The sequence below is a fragment of the Gopherus evgoodei genome, chromosome 2 (assembly GCF_007399415.2).
Source record: "Gopherus evgoodei ecotype Sinaloan lineage chromosome 2, rGopEvg1_v1.p, whole genome shotgun sequence".
NCBI lineage: Eukaryota > Metazoa > Chordata > Testudines > Testudinidae > Gopherus > Gopherus evgoodei.
In genome coordinates, this window is record NC_044323.1 from 15,246,479 (window position 1) to 15,260,797 (window position 14,319).

The 14,319-nt window shown below is 43.6% G+C and overlaps 1 protein-coding gene across 15 annotated transcripts in view; it reads right to left on the minus strand.

Moving 5' to 3' along the window:
• The window catches only part of KMT2C (lysine methyltransferase 2C), a 332,701-nt gene that overhangs the window by 216,392 nt on the left and 101,990 nt on the right, over nt 1-14,319 (minus strand). For all 15 annotated transcript variants that reach the window (XM_030550063.1, XM_030550061.1, XM_030550055.1 and 12 more), the window contains one exon: nt 11,664-11,802. In XM_030550063.1, the coding sequence (XP_030405923.1) occupies nt 11,664-11,802 (139 nt within the window). The remainder of the gene's footprint in view (nt 1-11,663; nt 11,803-14,319) is intronic.

Consider the following 14,319-nt stretch of genomic DNA (forward strand, 5'->3'; position numbering starts at 1 on the left):
TACACAGCTAGGTCGACGCAAGACAGCTTACATCAACTTAGCTGTGGATGTGTCTTCATTTAAGTTTGTCTCCCACCAACATACGTGATCTGCTACTCCAACTTAATGCCACTGTAGCACGTCCTGTGAACACACTAAGCCGATGGAGAGAGCTCTCCCATCATCTTAATAATTCCATCTCTACAAGAGGTGATAACTTTGTTGGCGTGAGTTGCTCTCCTGCCGACATAGAGCTCTCTATACAGGGGGTTACGGTCAATATTACTACGTCACTCCTGAGCCATACAGTTATACTGAAGTAAGCATGCAGTGCAGAGCAAGTCTAACAGTATGTCTAAACTGGCAAGTTTTGTGCAACTTTTATTAAAGTGCTGGAATTAAACTGCTGTTGCATGTCCACACTGTGCTCCTTGTGACAGTAGAGCAGATCCACACTAGCAGCTCTTGCAACAGCGAAGAGAGCAGTGTGTTGTGGTAGCTACCCACTGTGCAACTGGCTTTGGGGTGCTTTGGGAAGGGTTTACAATGCTCATGGGGCAGGCACAGCATCACATGATGCAGGTTTCCCAATCCCATTGTTCCATGGACATCCTACTACATTGCCAGCTGCTTTTTAACTGAAGTGCAGGGGGTAAGGGGGAGTATGTGACAGGAAATGTGCGTGGGTGTGTATGGAGTGGGGAGGAGAGTGTGTGTTTTGGGGGACAGAGGGTGTGTCAGCATGCTGTCTTGTAAGTTCATATAGTGGCAGGAGACAACCAGTCCTGAGGCAGGGGGAGGGCAAAACCCCGACATCAGCCCTCACCTCTTTCCCTAGGCTCTGTGCATAGCAATCACCCTCTCTCTCTCTCACAAACACACACACACATGTGCGCACACACATGTGCGCGCCTCTGTGTTCAACAGCACGAGCATTCCACATTACTGGTTTGCTTTGTGTCCCAGAGCAGATCAGCACAGTACAACATGCTAGGGCCGCCAGAAACGGAGCTTTGAAAGGGGAGGGGTGCATGACTCCAGGGCAGCCGAGTTCAAATCAATGAGGAGAGCAGCCACTTTATGGGACACTTCTGGGGGCCAATTGATTGCTTTCTGCAGTGTAATATGTTTACACTGCCAATACAGTGCTGGAGCCTCTGTGCTTTAAGGCTTACGACTGTTGTTGAGGTGGGGATTTTGTGCAACGCTGGAACTGAGGAGTTTCTGCGCACTAAGTGGCTTGGCAGTGTGCACACCTCGGGAGTTACACCACAGAAAGCTGATTTACTGCGCCGTAACTTGCTAGTGTAGACAAGGCCTAAGTTCTAATTATTTTTTTTTTAATTGCCTTGTGCATGTTACAGAATAAAATTCTATTTTTTGGAACAAAATTCATCTTTATTAGATCACAACATATTGCACGTGGTGCTGAGCAGGTCTGACATTCATCAATTTTTTGTTACTTCACTGTGTCACAGATCCCATAACATCCTCCACAGACAATATTAATAGGCGCATTGACGTTGTTATATTCCTACATATAGAGCAATCACAACAAGATTCTTAAGGGCCACAAAAGAGCAAGGCCATGTACAGCACATTACAGCAACACACACTGCTCTGGCTCAGTATTAAAAGAGTCTTCCAAAGCCTCCCTGATCTGTACAACCCCGCGCTGAGCTTTTCTTACAGCCCTGGTATCCATCTGTTCAAATTCAGCAGACAACTGCTCCACCTCCACCCTGGTGGAAACTTTTCTCCCTTTGCTTCACAGATATTATGCAGGACACAGCAGGCTGCCATAACCATTGGGATAGTTTTCTCATTGACGTCAAACCTTATAAGTAAGCAATGTCAGCAACCCTTTAAAATGACCAAAGGCATGTTCAACTGTCATTTTGAAACTGCTGAGCCTGTAGTTGAAGTGCTGTCAAGGTGGCTGGCATACAGCTTCATGAGCCATGAAAGCAAGGGGTCTTCCAGGATTACTACTGACATTTCCAAATTCCCAGTGGTAATTCATCCCTGGGGAAAGAAATCCCTGCTTTCAGCTTTCTCAACAGTCCTGTGTTCTTAAAGATGTGCACGTCATGCCCTTTCCCTGACCAGCCCACACCAATGTTAGTAAGGCATCCCCAGTGATCCACCAGAACTTGCATACCATAGAAAAGTAGCTCTTTCTGTTGATGTTCTCTGTAGCAAGGTGGTCTGGGGCCAAAATAGGGATATGCGTGCCCTCTATTAACCCACCGCAGTTCGGGAACCTCATGGCTGCAAAAGCATCTGCTATGTCCTGCACATTGTCAGAGTCACAGTCCTATGTAGCAGGAGGCGCTTAATGGCCCCTCCAGTGGATTTTCTGACTCCATATTGATTCCCAACTGATTGGCAGCAATTTGGTGTTGCAAGTTTCAACAATGCGATCGCCACTCGCTTCTCAACTGTCAGTGCAGCTCTCATTTTGTTGTCCCAGTGCTGGAGGGCTCAGCACTGAGATCCAAAAATGTGATCTTACACATCTGGAAGTTCTGTACCAATGCTCATCACCCCAAACCTGCATGACAAGGTGATCCCATCAGTCAGAGCTTCTTTCCCAGGCCCAGAACTGGTGCTCCACCATCTCCAGCATCTCACTGAACACCGCCAACAACCTTGAATTGTTTCTATGTCCCACAGCAATCTAGCCTCCAAGGAATCATTATGTTCCTCACAGCTCCTCCTGTGGCTCTGCAAATACTGCAAGATCATCTGCCCTGTGCTTGCAATGACTCATGATAATTCAGGTTAGCTGAAACATAGCATTTATCCTTAAATTTCTACCTACTTACCACCAAAACTTTTTGCTGTCATTGTTTTATATAGTTTGCATTCATTTTTTTTAAGCAAAAAATCTGTGCTGTGCAGGCTCTGTGCTTCAGTCAGAGATGATGGACAGTAAGAAAAAACGTGAGAGTTTGTGCGGATTTTGTAAAGAGAATATGAAATATTATGGGACAGACAACACTGCATTATGGGATGTTGACCCCCATTCTCCCTGTCATCACTGTGCATCTCTTTTTGGATGCATCAGGCACTGCAAAACTTCCCAAAATATCCCATGCTAGATGGTGTGAGTTGCACAGTGGGATAGCTACCCATGGTGCACTGCAATCTACATCAATACTAATACTCCTGGTGAGGAGGTGCACCGTCGACACAAAGAGCTAAGTGTGCACACGCACAAGTGATGTAATAACTGCAGTGGCTGTATGCCAATGTAAATTAGATCACATAATTTTGTAGTGTAGACATGGTCTTAGTTATTCAAGCAGACGTGAGCTATCCTTGAAAGTTCTGTTCCCTCCATGTTCATACATGCTGGATGGTAATGTTAATCCGAATAATCCTTCCACCCATTTTAACTACTAACAAAAGCACGGCACTTCCATGTGTTGTCTAATATTTTTCCTCACACACATAAGCATAGACTTTAGAGTAAAGCCTTGTCTCCACTTGGAAAAACGTTTGTTTGGACCTTGTGTTAGCTGACAGGTAGATAGCAGACATCCCTTTAGGCCTGGTAAAATTTGTATTAAAACTACAAATTGCCCTATGCTCACTAGGATTTTCTGTTGTTTTGGTTATGAATTAAGAACAAACCAGTTTTATTAGTGAAAGTGCTACTTATGTGAGGCCAAACCAAGGTATTCAAGCAGCACTTTATTTTATAAATATTTCCAAAATAAACAATGCCATGAATATGCTTCATTGTGAGTTTTAATGTATACAACATATGCACTGAAAAATACAGTGGCTAAGCCTCATATGAAAATTATGGGAGTGAAGTGTGAACATTTGCAGATTGAGCATTCATCACTAGAGACTCTGGGGTTCCTGTATATGATTGGTAACTTTCCCTCAAGCTCCTCCAATGCAGTAGCTCAGTGTAAAGCTGCCTGCGGAGAAATGTCATTATAAGTTGTGTAAGATCTTGATATGGAAGCAGAATTCACAAGCCAAGAATTCAGTTCTCTCAACGTATTGGATTGAAGCATAAGGAGCGCCAAGCACAATAACGGGTGGTCAAGAAAACATTAAAAACTGAAAAAGAAAAAAATATTTTTGAAATGTAGAAGTTGTGTTTGACTCATTTCTAAATGTGGCTGTTAAAAATGCAAAAAAAATCTCTCCCCTCTGACATAAAATGAATCACAAGAGAAAAATCAACCAGTCAGGAATTTCTTGTAGTAGTTTGCTAGATGTTGCCATTGCAGACTGCCTTGTAAGTATATACAGTATTTTTGCATGCACGTTACATGTGCCTAGTAAAATTCCTTCCTATATTTTTTTTGTAAGTGGTAAGTATAGGCAATAGCCATATTTCAAAGTTTAAAACTATTCTGTATTTTTACCATCTTCAAAATATACAAAGTAATTAAACCACATTACACACAGCTTTCCAATTTTTTCAAAATCAGCACAGCTGGAGTTCAGCATATACACAAACAACCTAACAGTACCCTTCTCTTCAAACAAAATCAAACAAACAATTTACTGACATTTGTGAGAAAAAAATTAATTAAAAAACATGCTCCTGTTCAGAGTCATTATGTGGCAGGTTTCAGCTCAAGGTAAATTTTCAAAGCTCAATTACAAATGTTAAAAAAATAGAAGATGTATATAATGAAACCAATGAGGTGCCTTAAATACAGCAGGTGCCATCAGAACACTGGTTTTAAATAAAGCAAATTTCAAGAAACTACCTAATAGCTCATAAGGAGAAAATATTATCCAGAAGCCATCTTCAGTTATTCTTCAGGCTCTGCCAAAATAGATTTTTTTAATCCTTAAGCAAAAGTGGAACAGTGAGAAATCCAGGCTGATTTAAGCGATGAGTGGCAAAATAAGGTCTGTGGACTATTTCTAAAGATGTTTCACAGCTCAAAGCACACTGTTCAAGTGTGTAAACAAAACTCCATCTCTACGCAGATTAAAGTACAGGGAAAAAAAGAAGTGCACTGTCCACATATTACAAGTGGGGTTGGTAATCTTGCCTATTATTAAGGTCCCCTGACTCTTCCCATTATAAAGACCCTATTTTCTGTTGCTTATAAAACCTGTCAAATTTTAACCATTTCAGTTGAAATTTTCCATGCCTAGTATCTGCTTCAGTCTGATTTTTTTTTTTTTTTGGGGGGGGGGGGGGGAAGGAACCGAGGTGTGGGTTGGGGTGTGGGAATTCAGCCATTTCCAAGAATTAAGCTAGGGAAAATATGTTGTTTGGCACTGGTTAAAATATACTGGTGACCTTTTCTTTGACATGCACTAGTGCCCCCAAGCTTTGGAAAATGGACTTGAAATTAAACGGGGGGGTTGTCTTTGCTGTCCCTGTGAAAATCTGCCTAAACTTTGCCAGATTACAAATAGGCCTTTGAAAACTGCTCTTTGCACATGCTCCGAAGAGACTTGCAAGAGCTTACCAGCTAAAATCTCTGAACAGTCTGTCCCCACTAAGCAAGTTTGAGCTTCTCACAACTCCTAGTGCTGACCAGACTGTGCATGAGCCACCCTATATAGTGACTTAAGTATGCGCCATCCCCACAGAGTGACTGAGCATGCTCCCTCCCGCCCAAGGCCATCAGGGCTCAGAAGGATTTTCTCTGCAATTGCAGCTCATGGCTGCCGTGAACTGAGTGGTGACAGGCACTGGAACTGACAGCAGGGAGCCTGTCTCCTTCTGTGCCTTCAATGACCCATCTGGAGGCAAAACAGGCAATGTGGAGGAGGAAGCCATTAATTCAAATGCAGAGGGCACAAAAGTCAGACCAGGGGAAGGGTGAAGAAGTAAATTGGGACTGGTGAGACCAGGAGCTGGAGGATGGAAGTGGGGGGTGCGATACTTAGCCTGGTTGGGCAGGGAGACCGGGAGACTGGAGAGGGTGTGGGGGAAGGAGAGAACAGGCTGGTACTTGTTGCACAAGGGGACTGAGACTGGAAGTGAGAGGCTGGGACTGGAAGGGAGGAGAGGTTGGGAGTGTTTGGGTGATGGTAGCCAGTGAGAGAAATGAGTGGGGTGACTGTAGACCAGTTGGCTAGGGAAGGAGAATACTGAGATCCAACAAGGAGATGGTAGAAGTGGAAAAACACTGGGACTGGATGGACAAGGAGAACAGGGCAGCATCTAAGGAAAGGTGGTGCGGGGGACAGAGTCTGGTGCTAGGAGTCGATGAGTGTGTGGGGTGGCGGAAGAGATAGATCGGATGAGGAACAGGGTGGAAGGAACTGGGACTGGCTGGGCAAGGAGTCCGAGATTGGGATGAGAAGCCTGAGTGGAGACTGGGACTGGGTAAGGAAGGAAAATCTGATTGGGACAAGGCGCCACAAATGATGAAGAGACAGGACTGGGACAAGGACAGGGTAGAATGGGCCAAGCTTGGGGGCATGAGGAACAGGCAGATGAGTAAACAAAGAGTAACTATTAATAGAATGATGTCAGACTGGAGGGAGGTCTCAAGTCATGTTCCACAGGGATATGTCCTGGGTCCGGTGTTGTTTAACATCTTTATTAATGACCTGGATGGAGGTATGAAGAGTATACTGATCAAGTTTGCAGGTGCCACAAAGCTAGCAGGCAGTAGCCAATACCTTGGAAGATAGAGCTGAAATTCAGAGGGATCTTGAAAAATTGGCAAACTGAGCTTTAAACAACAAAATGAAATTAAACAAAGACAAACGTAAGGCGCTACACATACAGAAGAAAAGCCAAATGCACAAATATAGAATGGAGAAAAACTGGCTTGCCAGCAGCATTGCTAAGAAGGATCTGGGAGTTGTGGTGGATCGCAACCTCAACATGAGTAAGCCATGTGATGATGCTGCAGAAAAAGCAAATGCAATTTTAGGTTGCATTAACAGAGGCATAGCATGCAAGCTAGTGGAGGTGATAGTACCACTCTATTCAGCAATGATTAGGCCTCAGCTGGAGTAGTGCGTCCAATTTTGGTCACCAAGGTATAGAAAGGATGTAGAGAAACTGGAAAAGATCCAGAGATGAACGACAAGACGATCAAATGGATGGAATGCAAGCCATATTAGCAAAGACTGAAGGAACTGGATACGTTTAGTTTGGAAAAGAGAAGATTTAGGAGGGACATGATAGCAGTCTTCCCATACCTGAAAGGACGCCATAAAGACGATGGAGAAAAGTTGTTCTCCCTTGCCACCGAGGGCAGGACAAGAGGCAATGGGTTCAAACTAAAGCATAGCAGATTTAGACTGAATCTCAGGAAAAACTTCCTGAGAACAGTAGGACAATGGAATAGACTACCAAGGGAGGTTGTGGAAGCTTTTTCACTGAAGGTTTTCAAAGGGAGGCTGGATAGCTATTTGTCTTGAATGGTGTAGACACAGCAACTCCCGCATCTTGGCAGGGGATTAGACTAGATGACCCTTGAGGTCCCTTCTAACCCTTTGATTCTATGAGTATTTCCACTAAAGCACACTCCCAAGAACCTGGAATGGATTCCTGAGCTTCACCATTCCTTCTTCTGCCAGCAAATATCCATGAAACTCCCTGACAAACTGCGTCTCTCCCCCTCTGATGGTTCACACAGAGGATGACAACCTATTATTACAGTCAGTCACTCTGATAGCTCAAGTGGCAGAGGTCTATTCAGTAGATCTAAAGGTTCCAACCCTTCTGACGACCCATGTGGGTGTCAATATGCTGCCATATGATGGAATTTGTGTCTTCTCAGTTTTCTTGTTTAAAAAAAAAAAAAGAATCTAGGAAATTACACACAAAAAAACAAGTTAAAAGAAGGTTCATAAGGTTGCAAAGCAAAGCACTCAAAAGTTAAGAAATGCCAGCATTAAAATTGCCTTAGCAACTATTACTTAGCACCTTGTAGATATACTATCATGATACAGCCTTTAGTTACATGATCATATACTAATATTTCCACAGGCCTCGGGCCTCATTCAGTGCCCAATATGGACCTGTTCGGGGGAGGAATCATAGTTGCGTTCTAAAGGCAGCTATGGATACCTGCTTCATTTATTACAGAAGTTGGAAGGTGTGCAGTGAATGAGACAGGGCTGCAGGGAGAGAAAGGAAGGTCTAATGGTTATGGCTGCTGAATGCTGCCCTATGTAACTGGAGTCTATCACTGCCTCTACCACAGAGTTCCAGTGTGAGGTTAGTCAAGTCACTTAAGCCAAAACGTTCGCAGGTGACCACTAACTGTGTGTTTCTCATTTTCTTGGTGCCCAATTTCAGAACCTGAGATCTAATTTGCAGAAGTGCTGAGCACTCACAGCTACATCTAAGTCAATGGGAGCTGTGCTTTATACATAAAATGTGCTATATAATCAGGGCCAGCTCCAGGCACCAGCACAGCAAGCAGGTGCTTGGGGCGGCCAAGAGGAAGGGGTGGCACATCGGGCTCTTCGGCGGCAGGTCCCTCGGTCCCTCTCGGAGGAAAGGACCTGCCGCCGAATTGCCACTGAAGAAGAAAGCGGCACAGTGAAGCTGCCATCAATCCCAACTTTGGCTTTTTTCCCTCCCCCCATCACTTGGGGTGGCAAAAACCCTGGAGCTGGCCCTGTATATAATGTTAAGTACTCCAGAAAATCAGGTCCTAGTCATCTCAAATTGGGCACCTAATATTAGTGGATACTTTTGACCTAATCTCTTTGGGCCCAGTCTGCTGTCTGTAAAATGGAGTTAACAATAACTCCTCATTCCACATAGATGTAGTGAATATAAATTTATTATTCAATATTTGTGAAGAACTCCGACTATAGCGATGTGCACCATAGAAAAGTCCATGAGGAAATTATTAATTCTGTCTTCAGAACAGGGTTTGAATAGTGTGCAGTAAATAAGGCTTAGGCCCACACATTGATCACATAGTTAAAGACTGTATCATAATTAAGGATAAGATCAGGTCATGGAGGTCATGGACACTGTGACTTTCAGAGAACTCCATGACAATTACCACTTCAGCCCCAGAGCTTGGTCCTACCCTCTCCCCCCTACCACCATCACCAATCATGAGCTGCCTTGAGGCCCCCCCCCGACTCAGCCTCTTCCCCTACAAAGGTCCTGCCTGCCGCTTGCTCCTCTCAGCCCCCGCCCGCCTCCTCTCCATCTCCTGCCCTCCCTTGAGAGGGTGTGGACGTGTGGAGTGGGGTATGGGGCCATGGTCCAGGGGCCGGGGCCCACAAAAGATTAATCCAGCCCTGAGTATTGCTAATACTGCAAGTTTAATAAATCATGAGACCAACAAATATAGAGAAATTTGGCACAACTGCTTTTGTCACTGCCATGACTCCATCTCTTCTTGATCTTACTGCCTGCCCCTCCCTACAAGAGCTCAATAATCCACTCAATTCTGAGCACAGATGCCTCTTTCTCTCCAGCCTACTTCAGCTAGGCATGACTTCTGATGCTATTTTTTATTTTGGTGTCTCTAGCACTCTACTTTCTGAGTTTTAAACTTAACACTGTTACCACTCCTTTCTCTATATCTTATTCACAACTCTCTCCTGGACTCACATGTGCACACACATACACACAAACACACACTTTCTGCTGGGTAGTTCCATTAAAGTTACAACCTTGGCTCTATTCTCCAGCATCACCCTCAGAGATGTCCGAGTTAGCCTCAAAATTAGGAGAGATCAGAGAGAAGTACAAGAAAAAAAAAACTTTGGATATCAGCTGCATAAAAGTAATACTGATACTCCCTAACTACACTGTAACTTCTTTTCTCCTAAATGCTTCAAAGACCAAAGTTATTTGTCTGTGTGAAATGCCTTATCACATATCTCTTACACTACTCTCACTCCCCTGAAATCCAGCCTTAAACTTTACTCATGAAGTCAGAAATCTTGAAGGCATCCATTACCTCAGACTTTGTCTACTCTCACTTTACCCTTGTTAGTAAGCATCTCTCTCACTTGCAGAACAATGCCAATGTGCTGGCATTACTTTGACATTGCCGTCGCTGCTACTTTTTCACGCTCTGATCAATTTCTGCCTTTTCTGTTGCAATACTTTCTTCCATGGTTTCCCTAAAACCTCAAATTTCTAAGCATTAGGAGGGTATAAATGTTTTACGGTAAAATAAATAATCTGGAAGAAACTTCAAAACTACCCTCCTAATTTTCAAGTTTCCATGGATTCACAATCCACCTTAACCCCTCTGACCTGATATTCCCCTTCTCCCTAAATCTTGGCATGTTTTCTCTCTCTGCATGCCCGGACACTACAGAATTGAGGGTCAATCTTTACTGTACTCTGCTTCATCTATTTGGAGTTCTTTCTAACAAAAAGGAGTGGAACCACTCAAAAGTTATTCCCTCCACCCCTGCCAGGAAGATTTGTCACCATCATTCATGGACAATGCTATAGAAGACAGATTCAAAAAACAGCAGTTGTTCTTTAGATGTGCATTGGTTTTAGATGAGTGCAGGATTAGATTAAGAAATAAAAATAAATGGACATTTGATTTTTGTCCATTGCCAGGAGGATACCACCCAACATTGCTGTCAATGCAATGTCCATACTACATCCAGGCCTAAAATCAAACTGTCTGGGATCAGGGAAACCTGCAGACTCCAGATACCTGCCTCCAGACCCCAGATATCTGCCTTGTCAGCACCTTCTCAATATTTTTTTTCCCTAAAAAAGATCTGAGAAAAACTCTCTATCTACTGCCCTATCAGTATCATGAGACGGTTTCTTGAGCAAGGATATAACAATCTCTCCACACACACACACACTTCAGTTTTATTGATATATCAGGGTAGCTCCCACAGATATTTCCCTTCTAACAGAAGTTTGTGACCATGTAAAATCTGTAAAGGTAAGTGAGGTAGGCAGTTACGGCACTAGTCTTTTGTATCTGGGGGCACAGGTGCAAACTCTGACAAGGTGGAAGTGAAATGGTTTGGGTTATTTTTAATCCAAGTCTGTCAAAAACATACATCCATATTATAAAAAGTCTCCTTAAATTGATCTGATAACCTCTGCAACAAACAGAAGCCCACTATTGGGCTAACTAGCTGTACTGAAGACTTGGCCAGAGTTCCATGACACTGTTCCAGTGGTGTCTGCCCATGATAGGTCTTGTTCTTGCTAGTGTCACATGATTGTTACATTTACAGATACCTCAAATTTAGGAAAAAGGTAAAACACAGTTAACATTTATTTGCATGTTCGAGACTCTGAAAGACAAGTAGGATTATGGCATACAAGATAAAATTTAAAAAAACATTACTAAAAATGTAGAAAATATCCTCTGAAACCTTGGAAGTACTGTTAGGTTAGACCATTTTTATATATAGTACACATTTTATTTCTCACCAGAAAGGCTTTACTAGCTGGTGCAGTGTATCTGCTTGTACACAAACCCCTAAACTTTTACATTTAAATAGTTAATATTTTGCAATTCTTAAGTTTTCCTGTGCTGTGTGATCACGGAGGATGACACTTAAGAAACATGCTTTTCCACCCCCAGTTCCCTGCAGACTAATTAAATCACCAGTCTCAAATATAGCAGCTGCCAACAAGGTTTCTGCTAATGCTTCAAACATCAACACTGTCCCAAGCCTGTTCTCCCAGCAATCTCTGAACCATTACTCAACTCTCAGCCCTTCCCCCACCACTGACTCAGCACCCATCTGTCTCACTTACTAACCTGGTTTTGGCTTCAACACCAACAGAGGCAGTGGAGCTTGCAGACTCCTCAGATACTGAGCGCTGAAGAATTGGTGTTAGCTGCTTGTTCCTGTCCACTTCAGTTTGGGCATCCTCCTCTGCAGATTGTTCTTTGACTTCTGTTTGACAAGAAAGAAGACTGCTAAGATTCCATTTGTGTGGCTATAAAAATCACTGTTTACATTTTCCCCTTTAATGTAAATGTTTTTAAATAGGTTAGTCAGTGTAACAACTCTATTAGAAAAGAAATATTTAAGCAGGGAAATATCATTCCTCTTCACATCTACCTAAAGTGAGAACTTTAATTTCTGCCTAAAGTCTGTATAATGGCTCAAAAATGAGATGATGGGAATTCATGATTATTGTTTCTCAAACTTACAGCTCAAACTTGTATATCAAACTTCCCTGGTTTAGACATAAAAATGTGTTCTAATTGACACCTTTTTCATATTTGAGTGTTGGTACCCAAGCAGTTTGTGCAAGAACAAAAGGTTTGTTTCACCTAAGCAGGGAGAGGAATTGTCAAGTGTGGATGGGTAAATATTTTATGACACACAAAAATCTATATTAAAAAAATGTTACTTAAATTTCAACATCAAGTGCTTGAAAGTTAGGAAATGCCAGATTTACAGTTGCCCATGTACCTTTAATTCTGCCCCCTTGTGTATCCAGCCCATGCTCTGAATGAGGCAGAGGTCATATGGAAAAATAGCATCTTAGAAATGAGGGGCTGGAAGGGACCTCAAGAGGTCATCAAGCCGAGCCCTCTACACTGAGGCAGGACCAAGTAAACCTACACTGTCCCTGACAGGTATTTGTCCAGCCCGTTCTTAGAAACCTTCAGTGATGGGGATTCCACAACCTCCCTTGAAAGCGGAGAGCTTAACTACAAAGTTTTTCCTAATAGCTAACCTAAATCTCTCTTGCTGCAATTTAATCCCATTACTTCTTGTCCTACCTGCAATGGTAATGGAGAAGAATTCACCATCCTCCTCTTTATAACAGCCTGGGCGGTGGAGGCAAGCAGAGGCACACTCCTCCTCCCCCAATGATCATCAGGGACACAGAACTTCTCTGGCCCCAGGGCCGCAGAGGCAGGGAGGATCAAGCTCCTGCAGGGTCAGAGTCAGGGCCAAGGCCATGTGAAGGGAGGGAAGATTGGGCCTGGGCCAGGTGGAAGGAGAGGGAAGATGGAGTTCTTCTTGGGGCAGGTCAGGAAAGGAGAAAGTGAGCTCCTCCTAGGGCTGGGAGCGAGGGAGGGGGAGGGGGAGAGGGAGAGTGAGTTTCTGTGCACCGTCCCCCAAAAAGGGGTCAAATTTAAATTCCTGTGCATGGCCCTGTAACAGCTCTTAACAAAGAGGTGGCGAACCTGTGGCTCCAGAGTAGGGTGACCAGACAGCAAGTGTGAAAAATCGGGATGGGGTAGGGGTAATAGGAGCCTATATAAGAAAAAGACCCAAAAATCGGGACTGTCCCTATAAAATCAGGGCATCTGGTCACCCTACTCCAGAACCACATGCGGCTCTTCAAAAGTTAATATGTGGCTCCTTGTATAGGCACTGACACCAGGGCTGGAACTACAGGCTCCAACTTTCTAAAGTGCCAGGGGGTGCTCACTGCTCAACCTCTGGCTCTGCCTCCATTCCACCCCTTCCCGCCCCCTCCCTGGACCCTGCTATGCCCTCACTCATCCCTCTCCAAGCCGCCTGCATGCCATGAAACAGCTGATCAGGAGGTGCGGGGAGCGATGGGGAGGCACTGATTGGCGAGGCTGCTGACATATTACAGTGTACATTTGGCAATGTACATTGGTAAATTCTGGCTCCTTCTTAGGCTCGGGTTGGCCACTCCGCTTTAACACATATGAAGACCTGTTATCAGGTCAAGTATCAGAGGGGTAGCCATGTTAGTCTAGATCTGTAAAAGCAGCAAAGAATCCTGTGGCACCTTATAGACTAACAGATGTTTTGGAGCATGAGCTTTCGTGGGTGAATACCAACTTCGTCAGATGCATGTTATCAGGTCCTCACTCAGTCGTCTTTTCTCAAGACTAAACATGCTCAGGTTTTTTTAAACCTCTCCTCATAGGTCAAGTTTTCTAAACGTCTTATAATTTCTTCTCTCTCCTCTGGAGTCTCTCCAGTTTGTCCTCATCTCTCCGAAAAGTGTAGTGTCCAGAACCGGACACAGTACTTCAGTTGAGGCCTCACCAGTGCCAAGCAGAGGAGGACAATTACCTCTGTGTTTCCCATACAATGATCCTGTTAATACATCCCAGGATGGTATTAACCCTTTTTTTGCAACTGCATTATACTGTTGACTCACATACAACTGTAACACTTACGTCCTTTTCAGCAGTATTTCTGCCTACTGACTTATTCCCAATTTTATGGTTGTGTATTTGATTTCTCCTTCCCAAGTGAAGTACTTTGTACTTCTCTTTATTGAATTTCATCTTGTTGTTCTCAGAACAATTCTCTAATAGACTGTGATGATGTAATTGAAGACGGCCATTATGCACACACATAAAGAGGCCAAACTGAGGACATGTGGCAATCAAACCTGGCATTTCCTAACTTTCAAGTGCTTGACTTTGGAACCTCAATAACCTTTTTCAATAAGAAGTCTCTCTGTGT